Source organism: Delphinus delphis, chromosome 6, assembly GCF_949987515.2.
Source record: "Delphinus delphis chromosome 6, mDelDel1.2, whole genome shotgun sequence".
Taxonomy (NCBI): domain Eukaryota; kingdom Metazoa; phylum Chordata; class Mammalia; order Artiodactyla; family Delphinidae; genus Delphinus; species Delphinus delphis.
The window spans coordinates 53,627,528-53,655,181 of record NC_082688.1 but is presented as its reverse complement, the minus strand read 5'-3'; the positions used below and the strand labels follow the sequence as shown (position 1 = coordinate 53,655,181).

Here is a 27,654-nt window from a genome sequence, read left to right as displayed (position 1 = left end):
GAGAGGAAAGAAAGTGGGAACCGTTTAAATAACATGCTCACAAGTCTGGGGACTCATAAAGGTCTTGAGCGCTATCCATTTGGAATACTAAGAAATTAGTCTACTAGCTTCTAACTTTGAGAAGTGGTAGTAAGGACATTCATGGACTTTTGTGTCTGAACTGTTGTAGAAGACTTATGCCACTTCTAAGCTGTGACTTTGGGCAAGTTGGTTAATCTTTGTGCCTAGTTTCCTCATTCGTCAAAACAAGGGTCGTAATAGTCTCATTACCCTCTCACAGGGTGGTGGGGAGGATTAATGAATGAATGTATGTAACATGCTTGGAACAGTCCCAGGCATGTGGTAAGCACTCTGTGTTACATGTCATGATTATAACTTGCTTTAGCATCCCAGAGACCTCCTCCCTTTGGTTATCTGCTCATCCGTCATTCAGGTGATGCAAATTTGGTAAGGCTTCCAGTCTCCCTAGTCCAAGTTCCAAGTTGGGTAGATCTATTACAGCAAATCAGCCATTTTCAAATGGCTCAACCTGATTTGGAGTTAGAGGAGAAGTGCTACCTTTGCTGGAAGGTTGTAAATCAGTGACAGCATCTAGCATGTGACTAAGACCTCTCTGTAAGATGGAGACAAGACCATCTGGTCAACCTTAATGGAGTCCCTAAATTTAGTCATGACCAAAGTTTAGATTTCCCAGCTTTGTGGTGAATCATAATATTTTGACTTTTTTCTCCACTTGGCCTAAGTTGGGTTTTTGCCCCCTGCATTACTGTGGGGGAAAGACTGCCATTACGTTTTATGTTTTCTTGTTGCTTTAAGTAACAGAACTCCAGGTTTCTTGAGAGTATGGTGGAAATTCTACTAAGGCCATTATATTGTCCTTGTAAAGATGCTTTATGAGTCATTTTCATCCATCATTCACATCTTAGTATAAATCCAAGTTAATAGCTGACAGCATATGAAGGCTGAACAAGCTTGTCAAAAAAGAGGATAAAGAGGTTCATGAACTACTTTGGAGGGTTTTGGGTGGCACAAAAGTACTTAGTGCCATCACTAAGTACTTCTTCTGAGAAGGTAGAAAGAAATGAGGAAGGCAAAATGTTTTGAGGAGGCCGGAAGCAGGAGAGGCAGAATGATACAGTGGGGGGCAGGGTGGGGCAGAATACTAATGTGGTCTTCACACCAGAAACCCTTTCTGCAGCTCCAACTCTTTAATGGATTTCTGATTTCCAGGGGCTTCCAGGGCGCAAGTCAAGGCCATGAGACAGGAGGAAGTGAGAATGAGATAAGAAGGAAGGGGGGGTGGTATTTAGATGAAAGAGAGAGACAAGAGACAGAGAAGGAGGGGAAAGCCTTGGGAGTGAATAAGGGGAGGAGGCAGAGAGGCCACATCAGGAACTCGGATCACATGGGAGGTGGGGTGGGAGTGGGGAGATGAATGAGACCAGGGATTTCATAAAGCCGGGCTGGGTTTAACAGTCCAGTTGGAAATTCTGAAGCTACAAACCCCAGGGCCTCGAGGGAAGCTCATTCTTGTAAAGTCAGCCTGCTTGGTTAAGGACATTGTCTTCATGGAATCCAAATGGATTTACAATCCTTGCTTCTTCCCTGCAGTTCATTGTCAGGAGATTACAAATTTAGGACACAGAAGTTGGTTCAGAATTTGAAAAGTTCCCTTTATAGCAAATGAGTCTACGATTGCGGGGCACTCTCCTCAAAAGAAGGACTGCTTCTTTTTCTTACCCCCCTGCAGCAGAAGACCAATTTCTCTGCAGAGAAGACAATGTTTGGTACGGTTTGGAGCCTCCATGCTTTGACGCTGGAGCTAACTGGGTAGGTTAGGTAGCTGGTGGAGTCAGGCGTCAACTTGGGGATGAGACTCCCCGGCCCTCCCGACTCACGTCTAGCGAAATGGTTCACAATCCAGCAGTGAGTACGTTTTCAATTCCGAGTTAGGTGATGGGAGATGAACGTGATCATCCGGGACCAGCCAGTCGCAAGAGTGTCCCCGGGCTTCCCCGCCGCCTGGCTGCTACTGCCGGGACCCTGTCAATGAGTAAAGAGCTCGGTACTTGGGACGGCTGTTCACACGTGAGCGCTAGGAGCCCCAGAACCCGCCCGAGAGCCAGTGGCCACCCAGAAGAAGCTCGGGCCGCGGCCATTTCCAAACCGACGCCCACGCCCGCCGAGCGGTACCAGCGAACAGCAGGTGTCACCCTTCTGCTTCCAAACCCCAACTGCCTCCAGGTGCCTCGCGTGCTCTCTAAACTTGTGCGTTCGGAGCCACGGCCCCGTGGGATGGCTGCACCCTCCCGCGCAGCTACCGCGCGGCCCTGTGTGCCTGGGGTCGCCGCGTGGCAGCGGCGGCCGGGCACCGGCTGTTGCGAGCGGATGCGCAAGGGGGCGGGGGCGGCCCCAGCCGGCGGACGAAGAGCGAACTCGCGGCGGAGGTGAGGAAGGTGCGGCGCTTCCAAGTCCCTCCCCTTCCCGCGGCGAGTTCTGGGCGCACGGAGCAGTGCGGGGCGACGCCGCGGCGCCGCTCAGGCTCGTGGTAGAGGCGCTCGCACCATGGCCGACGCTCCCGCTCCCGTCCGGATCCCGGCGCGCCGGCAGTACCGCGTGCAACTGCGCTTCGTCACCGAGGAGCAGCTCTTCAATGCGGGGCCGCTCTCGCTTCCCAACCCGAAGTCTCTACGGCTGGAGGTGCACCCGGCAGGGGAGGAGGCGGATGCGACGGTGACTGACGGTGAGGTACTGGCGCGACCCACGCACGCGAGTCGCGCTCGGAAGTGGCGGACCCTGGCGCGCGCGTGGGAGAGGGGCGCGGGGTGCGGTCCTCGTGGCCCTGAGCAGGTGTGCGCCCCCTCCGCACGACAGCTCGCTGGGGGGAAGTGCGGGGCTACCTCGCCAGTGCTGAAGAGGCCCAGATGGATCTAATTGTGTATGACTGCGCTCAGAGAAACTTCGGCGCTCGGGGCAGACAGGCTCTGCGAACTAGTCTCGGCCATAACTTATAGCTTGTCCAAAGTGAGGCGCGTGATTTCCTTGCCGGGAACCTATGCCTCCTTCCTTCCAGGCCTCGCTCCCTTTCCGAGGCAGTGGGCCACCTTCCAGCCTGACGCTCTCTTGAGGGCGAAGTTCTGAGTGTAGGAAGGACTGAGCCGGGTGTGCAGCAGTCTGAGCCCCTGGGGCGGCTTGTGTGGTGTCTACCAGGCATTAGTTTTTGGTTCAGAAGGTGACCTTTATCAAGGACGTGCAAGTGCAGCCCCGGGGGTTCCTCGAGCCGAGCAGTGGGTATATTAAAGGAATGCTGCTAATCTTTGTGGGATCCCGGACCTTTTTGAGAATTCGAGGAAACGTCTAGAACGTGGCCCCAGAAAATGTGTATACTTGCGCACCAGACTTTGCATATGACTATGAGGGGGTCACATCTCTTTCCTGCAGCTCATATTAAGTACCGGGTTCTAATAAGTGTAGGGAATAGAGCCTGAGGCAGCTGCAAGTCTTTTAAGACTCCTCAGGTTTCTTCCGACCCTAACTTCTAAGACGCTGTGTAGAGTTTAAAGTGTTCTGTGTCGTGGTTTGGTTCCAGTGGGAATTTAAAGTACTGCCCTCCTGCTCAGTGATAAGTAGGATACCGATTCACTGCTGCATCTCTAAGGCCTTAGAACAGATCCAGGCACATAGTTGGCACTCAAAAATTGCTTGTTGTAGAGTAAAAGAAACCCTTCACGTGTGTCTTCTTCCTTTACTCTAGGCTGGGATAGGGAGGTTTGGGTTTTTTAAAAAAAGAAGCATTAAACATCATTTGACCAGTATCTTAGGAAGCCTGAGGTTGGGCAAGAGATCAAAAGCCTTACTCAGCAACTCATTGCTTTCTCTTTTGGAAAGGAGAAGGAAAGAGAAGTAGATTTCAGTGTTGCTCCTGGGAATTCTGAAACTCAAGGTGCCAGAAAAAGAATTCAGTTTGCCTGTTACGGTAATTTTGTTTAATCTGTAGCCATTCATAGAAACAGAAGAGCAGATTTGAGATATACATGGTACTTGCTGTCCTGTGGCTTTTCCACAAAAGTGCCTTAAAAGAAGACATATTAGAGGTTCAAGGTGACTGAAGTTGTAGACTCCCCAGAGCACACCCAGTGCCTGGCCTGTGAGGATATAATTATCTTACAGAGAGGAGTAAGTTTCCCCCGGTGTAGCACATCAAGTCTGGAGATAACCTGTGTGGTATGTATTAAACCAAATTAATGGAAATAAAAAGAATAATTAAAGCTAAGGCAAGCAGTCATTGCCACAAGACTTTGACTAAATTCCTTGGGAAAGATTCACTCACAAAAAAGCAGAGAACTCGCTCTCCTAACAGCTTGAGTCCTAACATGCATTCTGTATATGAACACAGTTACTAAGGTTTGCCACTTTTTTATGGAGAGTTTTTGGAGAACAATTCTGGAGTTTTTTTTAACAGTAGCTCATTTTACTATATAACCAACTAGACTCCTGTGGATGGTGGCCAGGCAGAGCAGCTTACAAACAAATCCTAATGAACTATTAGAAGAAACATTCTATTGTACTCAAATAATGTACATTTAGTAGCAGCATTTTGAAAGGGTAGAATTTCTCCTGGAATAAAGATTGGCCCAAATTCTTTAATGGATTATAAGAAAGGGCCTAAGCAATGTATCATTAGAAAACTATATAGTTTCTTAACTCACATCTAGAATTAGTTATTAAACAAGTGGACTCTGAAGTAACACTGCCTGGATCTTTTTATAACTGTGCTACATTTAGCAAAACTTTCATCCTACTTCAGTTTTTTCATTTGTAAAATAATACACATGTGTTATGATAATACACATGTTATGAGGATCAAATAGAAGGGTGCAAACACCATGCTTGATACAATACCTGGCATATATTAAGAGATCAGTAAGTGTTGACTGTTTTCAATAATATTATTGAATTATTGAATAATTATTGAATAATGATTGAATAATATTATGTCCTGTCCCCAAAACAATAGTTTTCTCAGGCTGTTCTGAGGAATAACTAGGCTGTATTTTTGTGAAGATGTTTCAAAGGAAACTTAATGAAATCTGATAATAGCTTGGAAAAATGGAATAATCTTTTAGATTCCCGGTCTCAATAGTTTGTCACGTAAAGAATGGAACAGAACAAGACAAATCAGTTTATTTTCAATCCCTCCAAAATTGACAGTGATTTTATGAGGGGAACATACCAGGGGATACAGCCAGTAATGTGCTCTAGCTTGTGGAGTCTGGGAAGACATTCATCTATTCCTTTTTCCCTTAACAATTTTTTTGAGCCCCTTTCCTACCAGGAGCCTGCCTGAGAGCATGCTTAGTTCATCCTCCTATCCCCAGAGCCTTCCACAATACACACAAGGCATCAATAAATGTTTCTTGAGCGAGTCAGTGACTTAATTCAAGAAGTTTTTAATCTTGCTAAAATGAGAATTAAAATACTGAGTACTGAGAGTGCAGGCTCTGAGTTGTCTCCCAAATGATTAAGACACTGGCTTCACTTACAGTCTAGAAGGATGTTTTAAAATATAGTGAGTTAACAGACAATCAGAGGTATAGTAAGGTCAACAGATCAGGAGCCAGTTGCCGTTGAAAAGATAGTTTGTTACTCAGTTCTCAAGAGGAGAGGGCACAACATGGTGGGGCGGGGGGGGGGGTGGGGTGGGTGAGGGGAAGCGCTGGAGTCCGTCAGGAGGCGGGGGAGCTGGGGAGCTGTGGGCAGGAGCCTTCACCGTGCTTTCTGTGGGAAGGAATGGCTGAGGCCGGGTGGGCAGGTGTAGATTGGCTAGTTTGAATAATTCCAGTGGATTCTGGTGCATACACGCTCTCCCTAGTGGTCGGGTATCTGGCCCTGGGGTGATGAGGGCAGGTGGATAGTGGCCCAGAGTGTGACGGCCCAATAAAGCAGGTGGTTGGAGTGTGGGCTTTGGATTGGTTGGATTATATTTGAAAAGTGTGCTTGCAGGTGTGTTGTTTACTGTCTTTAGGAATTGGCTTACCCTGGGAGGGGCACTCTCTCCCGGCATCAGCAAGGCCCCTAATGTCAAAGCCTCAGAATACAAAACGAAAAGACATGGTTAATACGAGGGAGAATCAGAATACAAGGGAATTAATAAGTATATAGGGTGGGGCTGAGTCCTGCTGGGAGAGGAGGGTGGCTGCAGGTAGGAAGGGCTTGTGAGTCAGGAGTTGAGTTCAGGTGACGGGGAAGAATATACATTGTTTTCATACCTCAAGTGTATAAAAGAACTGGGAAAGGGAGGGGAACCAAAAAAAAGTGGGGAATGAGGCTGCTTCTTCTCCACCCCTTTCTCCAGGGTCTCTGTAAGCCCCGTGCTGTGGGTCTGGGGGAGGAAGTTAAGAGCTGAGACTGTATTGTGCAAAGGCTAAAGGCAGAGTGGATCTCCAGGAGAAAAGAGAGAACTTTTCCTCCCTTCCTCAGTTTAGAGTTGCCTTTTAGTTAATCTGGAAGAGTTTGGAAAATATGTGAATAAGCCACACTGATAATCCAGTATAAAAATGCAATGGTTTTTGTCTCTGAGAGGTTGTGAGAGGATGCTAGGTCTTTTGTTCCCTCGTGGTTGCTCATCTCATTAGAGGAGGGAGAAGAAACGTCAGAGAAGCATATCCTTTGTATCACATGGGAGGACTAATTTTCCTTCATTCAGTCTGTGATAAAAGTGTTAGTAAATTGAGGTCTACGGACAGAATCTGGAAGTCAGTCACCTATGTATGACATGAGCATTAATTACTTTTCATTCCAAAAATATTTATTGAACATGTGTTCTGTGCTAATCACTGTATGGGCAATACAGGGGCTAGATAAAGACCCAGCTTTATGGAACTCATGTTTTAACTGGGAGAAGACAATAGCCAAAGACACAACAAGATAATTTCAGATTGAGGTAAATGTTTTAAAGAAAACGAACAGAATGAAAAAACATTCTGACATTGAGACATTGAGAGGAAGGCTGATTTAGAGAGTGTGGTCAGGGAAGGCCTCTCTGAGGAAGTAATCTTTGAGGCAGGAAGGATGAAGAGAGCCAGCTAAGCACTGGGCTGGAGGAAAACTATCACAGGCCAAGAGAACAGCAGGTGGAAAGGCCCTGGAGCTAGAAGGAGCTGGTGTGTTTGAGATGGCCAGTGTAGCTGATGCTTGTTAAGGGGGAGGGGGAGGAATGTAAGTTAAAGTTAGCGTCCCAGTTATTATTGGAGCATAACAAGCTACCTCTGTGACTTAAAATAACTATTTTATAATGCTCCCAGACAGACTCTGTGGGTTAAGAAACCAGGCAGGGAGTGGCTGGGTGATTCCTTTGCTCCTTGTGGCATTGACAGGTTACTCCTTGGCACACAGCTGGTGGCCAGCCTGGTCTGGGGGATCTAGGAAGGCTTCCTTCACCTGGGTTTGCATCTGGGCTGGTGTGATGCTTAATTTTGCTTGTTAATTTGGGTGGGCCATGTGCCCAGATATCTGGTCAAACATTGTTCTGGATGTTTCTGTGAGGGTGTTTTGGGATGAGGTTAATATTTAAATTGGTGACTTTGAGGAAAGCAGATTGCCCCCCCACCCCCGCCCGAATGTGGTGGGCCTCATCAAATCAGTTGAAGGCCTTAATAGATTAAAGACTGATCTTCCCTGAGCAAGAAAGAATTCTGCCAGTAGATGGCCTTTGGACACGAACTAGAACGCTGAGGCTGTCAGTATGGAGACTACAGGTGACCTCTGCATATGGCGTGGCTTCCTCCTGCATGGTTTCTTCACTCTGGGGCTTTCTACCAGGGAGACTTTTGGCTCCAAGTGGGAATTTTCCAGCACACAAAGCAGAAGCTGCATTCCTTTTTGTGATGCATGCATGGAAGTCAGTTGACGTCACCTGTGTCATGCTCTATTGGTCAAAGCATTTATTAACCTGCTCAGGTTCAAAGGGAGAGGATGTAGACCCCGCCTCTTTATGGGAGGAGTATCAAAGAATTTGGGGACGATGTTTTAAAACTGCCAGTTAGACCATCTGGGTCATGTAGGGTGTAACACACACACACACACACACACACACACACACACACACACTCTCTCTCTCTCTCTCTCTCTCTCTCTCTCTCTCTCACTCTCACTCTCTCTCACTCTCACTCTCACTCTCACTCTCACTCTCACTCTCACTCTCACTCTCACTAATGGGGTTTTGCAGGAACTACAATAACAGCCTTCTTCATCACAATTACTGAAAAAGCTGGTAGAGAGCATGGGTTTGGATGTATACCACACTGGGCTTTCTCATTCTTCTCTTATAAATTGAACTTGCTCCCACTTGGGGTGAGCACCCCATAAAATAACTTTTCTCCAAGCAGCAGACCAAGAAGCAAGCAGGGAGGGGGCCGGAGTGAGCAGGTCCTATGCTGCTCCCAAAGGCACAAATCAGAGAACCCTGTGGGAGACAGGGCGGTGGTGGGGAGGGAGGCTAGACTCCTCACTGGGGCACAGCATTTCTCAGTGGGGCACAAATAACATTTGTGCTGGGGACGTTCTTCCTTCTGAGAAACACTGCAGCGTGGTTAGCACCCTGCACCCCGCCTCTCATACCCCAGTTTCCGTCACAGTGAAGAGCAGTCTTCGCGCGCGCTAGTGGAGCTCCCGTCACGTGGACACATGAGGGAGGAGAAATGCAGAACTCCCCCTCCTGCCTGCCCCAGCAGTCACAAATGCAGCACACCCTAACACGCCTCCATCTAAACTATTTGGAAAACAACTACATATTTCTCTGACACAGTAGCCTCTCCCCTAAACAGTAGGCTATTCCTTCTGTTCATGGGCAAACCTGACCTTGCTGCTCTTTGATCCTAGCAACTATCTCGATATTGTTGCCCTGAAGAGTTGTTTGAAGATGTGAAATACCGTCAGAATCCTGCCAAGTAACTCCTTTCTTTCATTGTTATTTTACCAAAAGCAGTGCTATCATGATTTCATTGTAGCTTTCCAAGGAAGATATTTAATGCAGTGAAACTGAGGCTTTCAGCTAGACCTGGTTTTGTGTTCCAGCATTATGGGATATATACCAGTGAAGAAAAAGCGTTTCCTTCCTCTGTCAGGCAGTAACGGTACCTCGAACGGATGACAAATGGAAAACCGTTCAAGGCCCTTGTGCATCCGAGTCTAAGGACACCAGAAGTGGAAATAGATGAAAAGACTTGTTTTCCTGGCCAAATAAAGACCCTTTAAGATCCCTTTCCTCCCCCATTTTCAATAGTCTTACTAAATTGTGGTCTGTGATCAGTACCAATGAGTAAACTAGTCCAAAGACAGGCAATCCACTGATTAATACTTAGTGCCCCTGGGAAGAGAAAAGAGGCATGGGGATCTTGTGCATAAACTGTAGATAGCATAGTTGCCCGTAATTTTCAGAGTTGTTATTCAAAACAAAGAGGTTGTTGAAGGGGAAGAAAAGCAATATCACTGACGTCATATTTGTGCTTTGTGTTGTGACTGGCCACAGGATATTGGAAGTAGATAATTACTTGAAAAGATGACGCTTATAAAAATGTATCAGATTAGAACCATCCTGATGATGAAACTCCTTCTGTACCTCCTTCCCCCCTCCTGTGGTCACAGGTGATGTACGCTCTTAACCCTGGCACACTGGAGCATGTGGAGTGCGTTCTGTCGTCGGTATCCTCCTCCTCCCAGGATTTTCCTCCCTTATAAATCCCCGGTGCCTGGGAGCCTTCCCCACACCCCTCACTTCCCTCTCTATTTTGCCAGGGTTTCACCCTGAAGATTTGTGGGTAGAAGCTGAAGAGGTTAGGTTTTTCCAGTGCATTAGCATTTTAATAGGGACAGATTCCTTGCTCACTGGAACGCCCTTATAGTCTTGAATAAGGTGTTTTTTCTTCAGGTCTGAGAGATGGCTGGGTATCCCAGATCACTTTTTAATTATTATATTTACCTCCATTTAGCTAAGCTACTCCTTCGTGGTAGGTAGGAGATAGCGCGTTATCTCCAGCCTCACAATGACCTGGAGGGTAAATAATATTGACCTTATTTTATGGGTCCATTTTCTTCCAGGTATATTGTCCTCAAAGCCTGAGCACCTTCCCCTTTCCATGATACCATCTTGTGTTTAGCTACCTGGTCTTTAGCCTGTGATAAAGTTGGATGTCTAGCTGCAAACCCATAGGATGAGAAAACACTTGCTTGTTGCTTGGAGGGAGCTGGATTCTTCAGTGAGCTTAGAAACCTGAGGGAGCGGGTAGAGTGGCTGATGGTATTGTTCTTGGCATATTTTAGACAGAAATGAGGTTTCCTGAATTCCAGGCCAGCCATCTAAATAAAATTCTGTGACCTTTTTTGGTTAATTGCTTCTCACCATTTGAACCTCTGTTTTATGATGAGGCTGGTGAGGTGGCTGGATCAACCAGATCAGATTCCCCCATTTACTGGCTCCATGACCTTGGGTAGGTTTACTGGCTCTATGACCTTGGGTAGGTTTACTGGCTCCATGACCTTGGGTAGGTTGACTGAACCTGCCTGAACCTTGGTTTTCTCTTCTGGAAGCTGAGGTAAGTTTTACCTCATAAAGTAATGGGGAAAATAAACAGAATAATAAAAAGTGGAAAAATTCAAAATGACTTCAATTAATTTCCAAAGTAAATGGAGTCAAAGTTATCAGATAAAAATAGTGCAGAGATATTTGACAAGCAGTTGTAAAGCTAAGCTGCCACTTCTCTGGAGCTTACATTCTAGCACCATTCAGAAAGCATCAGGATTCTTTGTCTGGGCTGGACTTCCTGCAGGACTGTTGGAGGACATGTATATTTTGTGATTCCAATAGATTCTTTGTGTATAGTTGTCTTTCATATTCAGAACATGGCTAACTCTCTGCTGTCAACCTCTCTGCTGATGGATCTTTTCTCAGGGCCTTTTTATGTGCTGTTCCTTCTGCTTGAAATGCTGTTCCATGTCCACATCCCCATCCCAGCCCTTTGTGTATTTGGGTCCTTCTCATCCTTTAGTTTGAAAGTTATGTTTCTCACCAGGCTAAGTGCCCACTGTTCTTACTGCATCCACGGCCATTTAGCTCAGCCCTCTCGCTTTCATAGCAATTATCACAACGTGTAATGAGGAACTTTAAAATAGTTATTCACTCTTCGTTAAAATTGAAGTTGGAATCACAGGCCACAATCACAGGAGTATTGAGTGAGAAACCTTGAGAAAAAGGGAAGGGGTTGACCCCAATGCTTTTGAGAATGTGAGGAGAGGGTTGAAGCATATTTTCCAGTTAGGAACCATGAAGGCATAAAGAATAAAGAGCACTTGTCAGGTCAGGTGGAAGGACTATTTGGATCAGGGCTACGCGTATTCTGAATTTTGTCATCATGGAATTGAGTTCCTGGCCAGTCTGTTTGTGAAGGGGAAAAAAAGTCTCCCATAATATTTTGTTTTTAACTATAGAAAGTTTACTGTTATCTCCTGGGAAACATAAGTCAACCTAGAGGGTCTTATGACTACTGAAAAGCTTATTTAACATGTTTGCTATGAGAAATTGTATCTACTTACTATATGTTGGTTTTAGAAACTTGCATTTGTTAGAATGTTTGTTGTAGAAAATTGAGTCTGTTCACCTAGTTGTGTTGTACACAGCAGCACTGTGAGGAATAGGTTACTAACTTTCCTCAGTAATGCTCCGCATATCAGTGATGGGAATTAATGTCATTTATTGGTTAATGCAGTTCATATTTACTGCTCATGAGCCAGGCACTGTCCAAGGTGCTGGGCAGGTAGCAGGGTATTAGTTATCTATTGCTGAGTAACAAATAATCACCAACCCAGTGGCTTAAAAACACCCACTGCTTGTCTTACTCTTTCTAGGGTCAGGAATCTTGGCGTGGCTTAGCAGGGTCCTCTGCTCAGGATCTCTCAGAGCTGCAGTCAAGGCTCTGCTTGTGCCGAGGTCTCATGTAAAGATTTGACCGGGGAGGGATCCTCTGCTAAGCCCACTTGTGTGGGTTATTGGCATAATTCAATCAGTCGTTGTTCACTGAGGGCCTCGATTCCTTGTGGCCCACTTGCAGGAGGCCCCCTCCAGTTCCTCCGTACATGGGCTGCCCAACATGGTAACTCGTGTCATCAAGGCCAGTAAGAGAGAAAGGAGTCTGACAGCAAGATGAAAGTCTCAGTCTTTTTTTTTTTTTTTTTCCTGCGGTCCGCGGGCCTCTCACTGCTGTGGTCTCTCCCGTTGCGGAGCACAGGCTCCGGACACTCAGGCTCAGCGGCCATGGCTCACGGGCCCAGCTGCTCCGCGGCATGTGGGATCTTCGCGGACCGGGGCACGAACCCGTGTCCCCTGCATCGGCAGGCGGACTCTCAACCACTGTGCCACTAGGGAAGCCCGAAAGTCTCAGTCTTTTGTAACCTAATCATGCAAGTGACAGCCATGACCTTTGTCGTAGTCTGTCAGCCAGTAGGCCATTCCACACCCGATGGGAGAGAATTCCATAGTGGCATGAATACCAGGAAGCAGGGACCACTGAGGGCCATCTCAGAGTCTGCCTGTCACAAGGAATGACCAAAACAAAGTCACTGCTTTTACCAAGCATACATTCTGGTACCAGTCAGAAAGCATCAGTGTCTTTGTCTCTTCTGGACTTTCTGTGGACTTGTGTGAAGAGAATATATTTGTGCTTCTAACACAAATTGCTAAACACCAGGTGAAGAATCCTGCTTTTTAAAATTAGTTGTCATGTATAGTCCTGCCGTGAAGCTCTCAGGGAGTTTGCTGCTCAGTTGTAGAACTAAAGCACATATCTCAAAGTATAGGAAATCTCTCAACAGAGCTTCACTGATCAATGGAACAGAAAATCCGTTCCAGTGTGCTTTTGGCTTCTAGGTCCTTTGCTTTGCTTTGGATAGCTGGATGGCAGAGGCCCATATTTATGATTAAGGCAAATCCTGTTGTGGGAACCTCTGTTTAATTTTTAGTCAGCTTTACTTCATCATGACTTCATTTCTTTGTCTGGAAGGCTCAGCTAGCTTTTCTTCTTTGCAGGAATGCAGGGAAGAGATTATTGAAGATAAAATTTGCCTTGTGTTTAGGTTCAGACACGGAAGCATTTTTATGAAGTCACTCCCAGGGGAAACTGAGCGAGCTGCTGTTTCAAATACAGGAAATTACAGTGAAGTTTTATAGAGTGAAACAAAGAAGTTAGGACAAGATGGGAGAGGAGAAAGAAAGAAGGAACAGTGGATGGATTGGTGGATGGATAGAAGGGAGGGAGGGAAGAAGAAAGGAAGCTAGAGTGCTCACTGTGGGTTTATTGCATCTTAGGGGATAAACAACCGGTTCACTCCAGCAATACTGCTGTTTTCTATACTAGCCATATTTTCTGTACTAGCCACGTTTTATGTCATTATCTAAAATATATTTCACAAACTTCGACATTTACACAGTCATGGATTTAGAATGTATATTTTAAAAGACATGGAGGGACTTCCCTGGTGGCACAGTGGTTAAGAATCTGCCTGCCAATGCAGGAGACACGGGTTTGAGCCCTGGTCCAGGAAGATCCTACATGCCGCGGAGTAACTAAGCCCGTGCGCCACAACTACTGAGCCTGCGCTCTTAGCCCTCGAGCCATAACTACTGAGCCCACGTGCCACAACTCCTGAAGCCTGCGCGCCTAGAGCCCGTGCTCTGCAGTGAGAAGCCACCGCAATGAGAAGCCTGCGCACCGCAATGAAGAGTAGCCCCCGCTCACCACAACTAGAGAAAGCCCATGCGCAGCAGCAATGAAGACCCAACGCAGCCAAAAAAAAAAAAGACATGGAGATAGATAGTGGACAGGGTTGAGAGAATACCTACGTCTTGAATCGTGGGTATCAGAAAATAAAAGATGAATGAAAATCCGTAAATTAGGGCAGGGAAGAGGAATGTGAATCTAAATTTTATGCATTGCTGTCAGCCTAACCAAGTCCAGCTAATGACACTGCAGATCCCAAGGTATTTATAAATATTGCAAATTAATGGGAGATGGCCTGCTACACTTGGCAAAAGACTGAGGCACATAGCAAAAGTCTCTTATTGGATAGTTGTTTACCATGTATCTGCTCCCTAACATTTCTGCTTTTTCTTTTTGTCTCATATTTTTTTCACTTTCAGTTAGTTAACTATGTGGTGGGGGGGGGATTTCTTCTTTTTTGGACAGACATGTACATGTAAGTCTTCTGTGATTCTGAGATGCCCAGTCTTCCTATGTTATTTGGGGCATGAGATTATATGCTCTAATTTACTAGAGAATTAATAAACATGTTTTGGGGTATCATGGCAAGGGTAGAGAACTCTCATAGCTGACAGTCATTAGAAGTATTTTATGTGGTGGTACAACATTATCAAGTATTTTAATTTGCGGGGTAGTTGAGGTAATGGTGATGGTATAAACCTCAATCTCCCAACATATCCTCCTCCCAAAACAAAAATAACAAGAAGAAATAAAACTCATGTTCTCAGCATAACAAGAAGACGAAAACTGTCCAAACTTCAAAATACCTGCAACTGCAAAAATAAACATGGAGTCTCAGTGAGTTCTCTCTCATCCTCCTGCTGTATGCCCTTATAGGTTACAAGGGCAGTCCCTGAAAAGTTGCATAAAATAAAGAAGGAAGAACTTGTAGCAGGCCTCATATTGATCTAAAGCTATCACCATAAAAAGAAAGTCCACTCTAAGAGTGAAAATTCTGGAAAGAAAAAAGGTAATGTCGTAGATCAGGAAACTGACAATAGGAAAGAAACTTAAATTGCAAACAGTGTGTCAAGAAGCAGTTTTGGAAAGGTAACACTTCAGGAGAAGAGAAGAAGTTTATAACAGGAGAGGCACCCTTAGAAAACCACATGTTGCAGAGAAATAAAAGAAAGCACATTTGTGATCCTACAAGGCAAAAGAAAAAAGAAAAGGACAAACAACCCCACCCCTACAGCCTTGTTCCCAAACAAACAAACAAAAAACAGTGGGCAGAAGAACTGAATAGACATGTCTCCAAAGAGGAAGTGCAGATGGCCAACAGGCACATGAAAAGATGCTCAACATTGCTAATGATCAGGGAAATGCAAATCAAAACCACAGTGAGATATCACCTCACACCTATCAGAATGACTATCATCAAAAGGAATACAAATAACAAATGTTGGCGAGGATGTAGAGAAAAGGGAACCCTCCTACACTGTTGGTGGGAATGTAAATTGGTGCAGCCACTGTGGAAAATAGTACGGAGGTTTCTCAAAAAACTAAAAATAGAACTACCATATGATCCAGCATTTTCACTCCTGGGTATATGTCGAAAAACAAACAAGATCACTAATTTAAAAGATGCATGCATCCCAGTGTTCATAGCAGCATTATTTACATTTGCCAAGGTATGGGAGCAACCTAAGTGTCCATCAACAGATGAATGAATAAAGAAAATATGGTATATATATACAATGAAATACTACTTATCCATAAAAGAATAAATTTTGCCATTTGCAGCAACATAGATGGACTTGGAGGGCATTGTGCTAAGTGAAATAAGTCAAACCGAGAAAGACAAATACTGTAGGATATCATTTATATGTGGAATCTAAAAAAATTACAACAAACTAGTGAATAAAACAAAAATGAAGCAGACTCAGAGATACAGAGAAGAAACTAGTGGTTACCAGCGGGGAGAGGGAAGGGGGTGGGGGGCGAATATAGGGGTAGGGGAAAAAAAAGGTTGTTACTTTGGAAAATTGTAAAGCGCTATAGAATTTAAAGAATCTTTCAATAAAAAATTAAAAATAATTTTAAAAGCCATCCAGTAAATCTACCACATTTTAGTACCCTGATAGAAGAGTGTACTCTTAAAGTAGGCATCTCTTAAACCACTCCAAGCCACCTGTACATAGAAATGCAGAGGTGTCAACAGTTTTCATTTGTATGTAACTACCTTAAAAATATAGCAGGAAATGAGAAGCAAATTAAATCAACTGATGAAATTTCTACCAACTAAATGAAATAAAATAAAATATTCTCAAATAAACTTTTGAGGATTTGAAAAAACAAACATTTGAAGCAGAAATTTAAAAACCAATAATAGACCAATAATAGAATAATAACCAATGAAGACTAATTTAAAAAATTCCCTAAGGTATCTGAGACCCAAATGAAAACCTAATAAGAGCATTAAAGAAAGTCAGGAAAATACCAAGAGAATGAAAAATGATATTGAAAAAGAAATAGAAAGGTAAGAGAGAAAGTATTTGAAATGCAATGTAGGCAAAGATGATCCAATTAGGTATAACTGGATTCCCTGAAAAAAGATATACAAAACAATGGAACAGAATTAATATTTAAAACTATAATTAAAAAATCCTTATTTCTTGCAAGTAAAAGGTCAGAATCTACATACTGAAAAGGCTTACTAGATATCAGGGAATATCGGCCCATAACAACTAACTCTGAGACCTATCTCAGTAAAATAGATTATATAAAGCTTTTTTAAAAAGTCCTTAGAGTTACATGGCAAAAAGATAAAATATCTTACAAAGATATTTGGGTCGCCTTAGACATTCAAAAACAACATAATATTTGTTTTTAAAAAACAAAATACAAAGTACATCAGCAGTAGAACAGCATTGTCATGTTTTTTACATCGGCAAGAACTCAGGACTTTGTAACCAGGACCCTTCTTGTGAATCTATCAGACTCCCACTAACACATGAGGAGATGAGCTTCAGAAGGGCTGGTGATGAGAATTTAATGTATTTCATTGTACATCTAACACTAAAAACGGGGATGAGGATAGAGAAATCTGTTATATTTGTTACATGTTAAAGTAGTGATGAGAAGAAAATTTATCATCTTAAACACTTTTATCAATGAAAATAAAAATGAACAAATGAAATTCCAAACTCAAAAAGCTAGAAAATGTATACAAAAACAAAAGACAAAGGAGGAAAATAATAAATAAAATTAGATATAATCAATAAGTCAAAACCATGGTTTTTGAAAAAATTAGCAAAATATACAAACTACTAACTAACCTAATGAGAAGTATAAATATTCAAAACAAGAATTGGCAAGGAAGAAATAACACTTAAAACAGAAGAATTAAAAAAAATCATTAGAGACAATTTTGCCAACATCTGTGCAAATAAATTTGAAAACCTGTGTGGAATAGACAGTGTCCTAAAGAAATTGACTTTGTTAGAAACAGAAGGTAAAACAGACTAATTTCCGTCAAAGAAATAGAGAAGGTTATAAGGGAGCTACTTCATAAGGAAGTACCAGATCCTGATGGTTTCACAGCGGAATTCTTCCAAACCATCAAAGACCAGATAAACCCACTGCTCTGTAATTTATTTGAGAGTATTGAAATTCTTTTTTAATAAGTAAGCTAATGAAATTATAATTAGAAAATTAGTACCAATATAATTTATGAATATTGGTGCAAAGTTACTTAATAAAACATTAGCAAATAGAATCCAATGCCACAATAAAAAACTGATAAACCATGATTAAGTGGCATTTATTCCAGGAGTGCAAGATTGTTTCACAATTAGGAAATCCAGTAAAATAATACACCACATTAACAGATCTAAGGAGAAAAAAATCATATAGACATCTCCAGAGATGCTAAAAAATCTTTGGACAAAATCCAACTTAATAAAAGATATGTAACTCATTCTTAAGGCCAGCATCTTAATGGGAAAATGCTAGAGGCACTTCCACTAATACTAAGAACAAGAAAAATACTCATACTATCTGTACTACTGTTCAACCTTGTCCTAGAAGTAATAGCCAAGACAATTAGAGGGATAAGAGTTGGAAAAGAAGAAGTAAAATAATTGTTTCTATTTGCAGATAATATGATGGTGTACCTGGAAAACCCTAGGAAAACAATGGTAAAACTTTCTCACATAATAGAAAGAATTCAGTAAAGCAGCAGAATATAAATTTAAAATAAGGAAATTGAAATTGCTTGTCTTCAGATAGAGAAACTGTATTTCAGATGAAAAGCACAACCACACCATAGCTCTCTGAGAGAAACAAACATAGAAAACAACAATTCTATGATGTTTGAACATCGTAAGCTTAAAAAGTGCTTAATCTACTGTAACTCTTGACCAGGGGACCAGAGATTAGAGTCATGTGGCCACAAGTCAGGGAACAGGAGAGGCTGAACGAGGTAAAGAATGGATTCTTCTGTAGACCCTCCAGAGGCCACACAGCCCTGGTGACACCTGGAGGCTATATGTGTATTGTTTCAAGCCATCGGGTTTGTGGTAATTTGTTACAGCAGCCATAGGAAATTAACATGGAAAACATTGAGTTACATTCATGTTTGGAAATAATGTAGGTGTGGTTGTTTAAAACAGAAAATCAGTATCTGGATAATTCACTCTTTGAATTTACAACCATTTTTCTCTGAGTAGACATAACCAGTGCCTTCTAGTAGGAGTTTGTGGTGCATTATCTCAGTATAATTATGGGCAGTCAAATTATTCCTCTGAGACTGAGTAAAAAATGTAGCTCAATATTCCTCTGGACCTTGGAGTTAAATATAGATGACCTAATGACCATGGCTAACTACAAAGAATTTGAAATCTAAGAAATATTTGCTCCCGCCACTATGTATCATCATAATAATGATACTTTAGACACTTTTAAAAAAACTGTGAGTGTGAGAAAAAAAACACAAAACTTCTGAACATTTTATAGTACAAAAAGGGCACTGAATAAGTAGCTTGAGACCATGTGAATTAAATCCATCCTTAACTTTCAGATGAGACAACATGACAGATTGGGAAGACCGCTAGATTGAGAGTTAGCTTATTCAGTTGCATTAGATTTTTCTGGGTTCATTCCAAGAGGTTTGAAAAGTATAAATTGCTCCATTTATGACTATGATGGGTTGGAAGGGTGTCACTTCTTCCAAGGAAAATAAGCTCTTCAGTTGCAGTTTTTTAAAAAACTCTTAAAATTTTTAAGGACATATAGTTGATTTACAATTTTGTGTTAGTTTGTGGTGTACAGCAAAGTGATTCAGTTATATATATATATTTATTTTATATTCTTTTCCACTATGGTTTATTACAGGATATTGAATATAATTCCCTGTGCTATAAAATTAGGACCTTGTTGTTTATCCATTTTATGTATAATAGTTTGTATCTACTAGTCCCAAACTCCCAATCCAACCCTCCTCTTCCCCCCTCTGCCCCTTGGCAACCACAAGTCTGTTCTCTGTGTCTGTCGGTCTGTTTCTGTTTCATAGATAAGTTCATTTGTGTCATATTTTGGATTCTACATATAAGTGATATCATATGGTATTTGTCTTTCTCTTTCTGACTTACGACACTTAGTATGATAATCTTTAGGTCCATCCTTGTAGCTGCAGATAGCATTATTTCATTCTTTTTTATGGCTAAGTAATATTCTGTTCTATATATATACCACATCTTCTTTATCCATTCATCTGTTGATGGACATTTAGGTTGTTTTCATGTCTTGGCTGTTGTAAATAGTGCTGCTATGGACACAGGGGTGTCTGTATCTGTTCGAACTATAGTTTCCTCTGGATATATACCCAGGAGTGGGATTGCCAGATCATGTGGCAACTCTATTTTTCGTTTTTTGAGGAACCTCCATACTGTTCTCCACAGTGGCTGTACCAATTTACACTCACACCAGCAGGGTAGGAGGGCTCTCTTTACTCCACACCCTCTCCAGCATTTGTTATTTGTAGACTTTTTAATGATGGCTATACTGACCGGTGTGAGTTTTACAAATCACTGTAGTTTTGATTTGATTAGCGATGTTGTAAGCTCTTCGAAAGGAAGTGCAGGTGTTCTGAGTATTTGGATGTTGTGTTCACGGGAACACACAAACTCAGGATTGGTGGCATGAAAGCTTTTGACTGAGAATGAAATAGGGGGCTGGGATGATATCAAGGTGGGAGTGTGTCATAGAATTCCTGACCTAGTGGAAATCATGGGTGGATGCTGCATGCCTGGCAATGATCACCAATTAGGTGTAGGAGTGGTGAGAGGTTTCTGTTATCTGTGTATCCACTGGTGAGGAACTTGAACTATCAGTACAAATATTACATTGAGTGAATGTTTGATTTCTTTGGTTGACAGTTTCTTTTTTTTAGAAAGCAAAATAATTGATCCATTCTACACATCAGAGAAACATTATTTAGAGATGTGAAAGTGATGGGACTCTTGAATAAAAATGGCTCTATTGTAGCAGGAAGAATCCAGGGCATTTGGAGACATGTACTCTAGGTTTTAGGAAGTGTACATAACTGTGGTCCAAGATTCAAAATTTGAAGATGGTCATCATGATTTGGATGTTATCAAAACTGACATTCTCATAGAATAATCGTGCATAATTCCAGTGAAGAACAAAGGGATGACATCTTTAAAGACTATGACTGCATGAGGAACTCTAGAACAGGTTTTTATTGATCGTGAATAAAAAGTGTAAAGCAAAGGTATGTAAATAACCAGGGATAAATAATTGCATGATACAGAACTGTAAGAAATTAATCAGAAAATCTACAGTACAGCATGGCTTGAGACTTGTAAAGTAAAATTCAAGGGATTTTTCCTTTTTTTTTTTGCTTATGTGGACCACCATCTTGGGTGAATATACAATGTTAATTGGAAACAGCAGACTCTGTTTTGCTTCTCTATTCTCTAATAAAGGGGAATAGAATTCCAGTTTAGGTGAAAGGGTGGAAGAAGTTAAACTCTTCATAGATTCTTAACTTGGGATCCCTAGACTGCCAAGCAGACTGTGGGTAGAATTCAGAGGGTCCATGAACTTGAATGGGCGAAAAGATACATTTTAATTTTATTTTCACTGACCTCTCACTTAAATTTAATATTTCTTTCAATTTTGAACATGGGCAACAAGGCCCAGTAATGTTAGCATTAAACTTTATCACTAATAAAATCACAGATGTTTTCATATGTTATTACAATAGTTGCAGCAGCCTCAAAATATCATATATGCATGTCACTGCTTTAAAATTACAGTAGTTTTAAGAACCACAGTTAGATCATGTTAGTTAATTTCTTAATAAGGAAAGCATTTCTTAATATATTATCATATTCTGAAAACTATTTCAATATTAGTTTTCTTAATAATTTTGTATATTTTATTTTATGCATTTAAAAATGTTGTTCTGAGAAGGGACCCATAGGCTTCATCAGACTGCCATAGGGGTCTACAGCATAAACATTTTAGGAACCCCTGAACTGGCTTCTCTAAATGAGTGTGTCTCCTAGCTTGAATATCCTGGTTACGTGGACAATGGGAAGAATTATGAACTGAACTTGGTTATCTCTAGGAAAAGTGCAGAGTCACAGAGGTACCAAATGATTGTAACTGGGTAAATGTCATAATTTAACTTAGATAGTCAATTTGGTCTTAATATTTAGCAAACTAGTAAAGATTTTACTAGTATGTCTCATAAGGCTGTACATAGTGCTACTCTGATCTATTTGGATCAAAGTCCTCCAACAGCCTTTGTGGTCAGTAACACAACTTTACACCGTGGGCCCATATTTCACCTTGAGGTCAGTTAAAAATCAACCAGAACGTGCTGTGCCCACCTTCAGCAACCACCCCTAGTGAAGCCTCTCTGGTCATTCAACCTCTTCCTTAAGGACCGTGGTACCTGTTCACAGTTTTCCCCTCCAGTTTGCATCTTCTCATGAGCCTTGGTAGTTTTATGGCCTTTGGGTAACCTCCGTGACCTCAAGCTTTCATTTCAGTTTGGCCATGCACTACCTTGGCCACACTTTTTTTTTTTTAAGATTTCCAAAACAACAAAACATTTATTTTGAGATTTGAGAATAATGGGAAAATTAAGTAATGGGAATTGGACCCTCATCCAAGTCTTCTGGGAAATTGGAAGCACCACCCTCTTCTGCAGCTCGATGCTTCTCCAGTTTAGCAATCAGTTCTTTCGCTGGATTGAAGACACCATTGGTCTGCTGGTCACAGACATAGCAGCGCGGGGTGGTGCGGAAATGCTGCAGTGCACAGCTCTCGCAGAAATAATGCCTGCACTTGGAGACAACTGGGTTTTGGAAGGTCTGGCGACAGACTCTAGAATTTGTTACCTATCAGAAATGCTCCATTTCTGAAATCTCAAACTTAGAGAAGACAGATATCTTACTGTCTAATCTCAACAGCTTGGCTTTTTCTTTAAACAAATGTTAAAATTTATAATTGAATTAATAGCCACCATTTAAAAATGGAGAGATTTAGTATGAAAGTCTGGATTTTTCAGCTTCTCTTTAAGAATTGGAAGATTTACGATGTTGGCCCTGAGCTTCTGTGTGGGTGGAGTAGCGTAAGGGCTGTCAGTTTTAGATGGAAAAGTGATCTCCAGGTCGCCTCAGTCCCTCTTGTCTCTGTTGTTTCCCATCATCCCTATTGTTTCTTTGATCTTGAGGCCAAATGTTAGTTATTATTTATCATTGCATTTGTTCTTCTCTCTTCCAGTTCTCTTTGAGCACTTACCTGCATTTTTGGCGATTAGGCATTTGACTCTGCAATGTTTGCAGTTTCTAGTTTTCATTATAGTTCTTTTTTAAAAAAAATAAATCCTCTATGTATGTTTGTTTATTTTTTGGCCACGTCGAGTCCTAGTTGCAGCATGCGGGCTTCTCTCTAGTTGTGGCGCATGGGCTCCAGAGCTTGGGGGCTCTGTAGTTGTGGCACGTGGGCTCGGTAGTTGCGGCGTGCACGCTTAATTGCCCTGAGGCACGTGGGATCTTGGTTCCCCAACCAGGGAGCGAACCTGCGTCCCCTGCACTGGAAGGTGGATTCTCAACCACTGGTCCACCAAGGAAGTCCCTCATTATAGTTTTTTATCTGTTCAAGAACCTAGACCCTTTACTCCATTTTCTTCCCATTTTATTGATATAAACACACTGCTTGCTTTGCTTCTTTTTTTGTCTTGTGGGGATCTAAAGTTTCATTACTTTGAAAACTTTTTTTAAATCACTGCTCTAAAAGCCATTTAAGGTTATTAGCATAAAAATAGAAATTGGAAACAAAATTTTTAAAACACAGGGCCTTCTTGGAAATTTAAAAACAGAGCAAATAAACAATTAAACACCTCTTGACCTATCATAGTCCGTAGGATATAGCTAAAACAGTTGTCAGAGGGAATTTATGGCAGTAAATTATCATATCAATAAAAATGAAAAGAAATAAATACCCAACTCAAAAGTTATAAAAATAACATTCAAACAAACAAAAACAGAAGAAATTAAAATTAAAAGTAGTAATTAATGAGTTAGAAAGTTGAAAACATGAAAAAACTTTCAAAATCTTGTTCTTCAAGAAAAATCAATGAGAGAAACCATTAGCTAACCTAATCTAGGAAAAAGGAGAAAGCACAAATACACAAAACTAGAATTGACAAGGAGAAATAGATGTTAAAAGAGAGGAAATTATAAAACTCATGAGACTACTTTGTACTAAATTAAAAAAACTGAGAAAGTAAATACCACAAATAATTTTAAAAATGCAGCTTACAAAATTGACCCTTTTAGAAGTCGAAGCTCTGAACAGAACAATTATAGTCGAAGCTCTGAACAGAACAATTATCATAGAAGAAAATAGAGGTAATATTTAAAGGGCTACCCCATTAAAGCACCAGGTCCAAATGGTGTCACAGGGGAAGTCTACCAAACTTTTTAAAGGTCAGTAGCATAAAGAATACTTAAAATATTCCAAAGTAGAGTAAAGGACATCTTTCAAATTTGTTTTAAGAGACATATTTATCATTGATCCACAAACTGATAAAGACTGCATAAAAATTTACTGGTTATAAAAATTTATAACCAATCTCAGTTATGACTATTGATGAAAAAAGTCTTCAGTAAAAGTAAACAGACTCCAACAGAATATTTAAAAAATATTCAATAAAATTTCATTGTAAGAATATTAGAAAATTCATTAATTTGTTATTTTAATAGAGCTAGGGAGGAAAACAGTTGTATGATTTCCAGAGACGTAATAGACATTTAACTTCTCTGGAAGCTCCCGCTCTACTCTCATACCTTGTCAGGCTCTGCACCCTGTGACATCAGGTGCTCTCAGGTTTCCCGCTTTGCATTCAGTCTTTCTCATAAGCACTGTGGAGGCCCATAGAAAAGAGTTGGTGAGTGGGTAAGGGCTCCACTTGTGTCTGGGGCTTCCAGGGATTCTAAACTGTTGTGCTAGTCTACTTCAGTCTTTAAAAATGTATTAATCTTTCACTTAATGTTTTTAAGTTTGCCACCTCTTTCTTCCCTAGTTTGCCAATTTGCATCTCTCATCTCTCCTCAGGGGGTTTTGAATTCAGTTTGCCTTGTAACCTCAAGGTTAGTCTCGGTTCTCCAGAGAAATGGTACCAGTAGGATATGGAAATATTTATATATATTTTATGTATATACATATATACATATGAATGAAGAATTGACTGTAAGGAATTGGCTCATGCAGTTATGGAGGCTGAGGTCCTACGATATGCTGTCTGCTAGCTGGAGACCAGGAAAGACAGTGGTGTAATTCAGCCCAAGTCTGAAGGCCTGAAAACCAGGAGTGCTGAGGACCGGACAACATCAGTGTACCAGCTCAAGTAGTCAGGCAGGAAGGGTTGAATTCTTGCTTCCTCTGCCTTTTTGTTTTATTCATGGCTTCAGTGGATGGGATGATGCCAACCCACATTGGGGAGGGCAAAGTGCTTTACTGATTTTACCAATTCAGATGCTGATTTCATCCAGACATACCCAGAAATAATGTTTAGCCAAATATCTGGGCACCCCATGATCCAGTCAGCTTGACACATAAATATAAAACTAGGGTTAGAGTGATGGTCTTTTGTGGCTTTTTATATCCTAAACTCAGGAATTGTGGCTTTTTCATCAATATATCCTCATAACTGAACACAGAACTCTCCTATTAACCTCATTATTGGCATAAACTAGACATGTTAAGTTACTTTAGTTGGAAAATTTTCTATTTTTTTTCCTTCTATGTATGAAGAATCTTAGTATTTACTCTTGGTTACACCCTAGTGGTAGCATTTTTAAAACAACTGACAGTATTTATTAGTAAATTATCTGATAGCATTTCAGGAATGAAAAATAAGCTGTAACTAAATAAGCCAGTGTACAGAAGAGCAGAAACAAATCCTTTTGGAGACAAATAAGTATTGCTATATTAAAGAAAGATGAAGAAATAATCACCAAGATTTTTCTTAAATAGAATACATTTCTGAGAAAAGTTACCAACCTCAGATTTTTCACCCCAGAGACTTTCTGAAGACAACCAGGGCTTTCTTTTGTGTTGTCGGAGTTCCTCCTCTAATGAATGTTGTATTTAGGGGGAAGAATAGAAAAACAAACCAAATAGATGCAAAATTAAGTGCCTAGCCGGGAGAATGCAAAGTCCAGTCCTCTAACACAGCACACAGCCAGCCAGACCGTTGAAATTAATTGGGCATTTCCTTCACTTCTCATCTTTCCTAGCCTCTGTTCTGTAATTTATTTCTCTTGGTTTCTGGGTTTTGTCATTTATTTATTTATCGTATTATTTTTGAAAAACTTTGATTCTGATTTTGGTTCCTGGCAGCCGCTGTTCTCCTGGGTCACTTTGGCCTCAGCTTCACTACTTACCTCAGCTCCTGTTTCTCTGAGTGGGTCTGACAGTCAAGCCCTTGCACAGGTAAACACCTCTGGTATGATTGAGCCCTATCCCATGGCCAGTGTTTCAAGTTAGATTATGTCTTCTCCATTTCTATGTATATTTCACATCTGATATTTATCTCTTTCAAGTGTTTTCTAATGTCTACCCAATAATACCTTTTTCTGGATTAGTTTACCTTAATCCAGATCAGTCTCCATCTCACACCTCCTCCTCTACTCAACCTGATTTGTGTGTTAATGTATCTAAATTATGTGTTTATTTTCATGTTTTCCTTGTATTCATGGAATGTCTCTGGTGAACCATTAATAGATTATCTGTGGCATCTCTCTTTGTCCATTCTGTTTTCTCAGTAGATTGTAGATTCAGCATAGGCAAGATGGAAACTTAGCCCATCTCTAAACTTTAGAACAAAGCTTAATTTCATGCTTCTTGGGAGGATGCAGGAAAGCCTTTTATGAGTCTGGTGCGTCATTGTGAGCTGTAATTAACATATGCCCTTCAGTGGTTGTTCGGAAATGCTTGAGTCTAGATGTGCTAGGGATGTTATACAAAAACTGCTCTTAGAGCTTTTGGAAGATAATGCAGATAGCAAGCATCCATATTAACTATTCTTATTCTTATCTTTTGGCACCATTTTCTTTTGGGATTAGAAAAGCATTTCCATAATTAACCACTGAGGACTCCTTGATCATCCACATCTATCACAGACAGTATAGGTTACCAATTCTTTTTTTTTTTTTTTTTTTTTTGCGGTACGTGGGCCTCTCACTGTTGTGGCCTCTCCCGCTGCAGAGCACAGGCTCCGGACGCGCAGGCTCAGTGGCCATGGCTCACGGGCCCAGCAGCTCTGCGCGGCATGTAGGATCTTCCTGGACCGGGGCCCGAAGCCGTGTCCCCTGCATCGGCAGGCGGACTCTCAACCACTGCGCCACCAGGGAAGCCCTCTTTTTTTATTTTAACTGGAACAAATTAATTGTGCCAGTTGACTTTCAAAAATGCTGCCTCATCCTTCACTCTCAAATCTGTTGGTTCAGGCAGACTGTCTTCTGAGTGGCTAATATCTAATCAAACATATTTACTTCTCATGTGTCCTCACATGGTAAAAGAGGGAGACAGAGCTCTCTGGGGTCTCTTTTCTAAGGGTACTAATCCCATTCATGACGGCTCCACACTCAAGACCTAAGCACCTCGCAAAGGCTCCACCTCCTAATATCATTATATTAGGGGTTAGGATATCAGCATATGAATTTTGCTGGGGGAAACAAACATTCACAAATGGCAGGTATTACATTTTCTAACAATTAGCTCTTGGGTTATATGAAATCTTTGGCTCTATATAACACACTAAACTTCACATATCTTCAAAGAAAAATTGCCTTACCAATTAACTTTGGTCAGCAAATACTAGGTCCTTTTTCGTTGCATAATCTAATTTTTAAAATCTTGGTGTTTTGTTTCTCTCAATCCCATAATACCAATTGATACTTTAAAAAGTTTGCTGTGTGAATTAAGAACAGTGTTCTTTAGCAAAGGCAATTATTTGATTACCTACCTGTGCCAGCTGCAGCCTGGCATTTAATCTGGCTGCGGCCCACAGACCGCAATTTGAACAATCAGGGTAGTTTTCTGTAATTGCAATAAATCATATCATTAACCATGACAGACTTTTCCTCCCACAGATTTTTTTTTTTTCAGTAACAGTTAACTCCTGAACCCCTCATGAAAGCCAGATTTCACTGTAGTCAAATGAATTTCATAGTCAGCTTGCAGAATATAAAGACGGAGCCTGTGTTGGAAAAACACTGTTGTCCTGAGAGTGGAGCCTGAGGAGGTCGCTCTAACTTTAGGAGATGGAAGGCTCAGATTAATGTGCCACACACAGAGGCCATCT

At 41.5% G+C, this 27,654-nt stretch overlaps 1 protein-coding gene across 1 annotated transcript in view; it reads left to right on the top strand.

Annotated features, from left to right (window-relative positions):
* Positions 1 to 2,565: 2,565 nt before the first annotated feature.
* Positions 2,566 to 27,654, top strand: part of LOC132426645 (histone-arginine methyltransferase CARM1-like) — a 268,188-nt gene continuing 243,099 nt past the window's right edge. The window contains exon 1 of the mRNA XM_060013442.1: positions 2,566 to 2,743. Coding sequence (XP_059869425.1) covers positions 2,566 to 2,743 — 178 coding nt within the window. The remainder of the gene's footprint in view (positions 2,744 to 27,654) is intronic.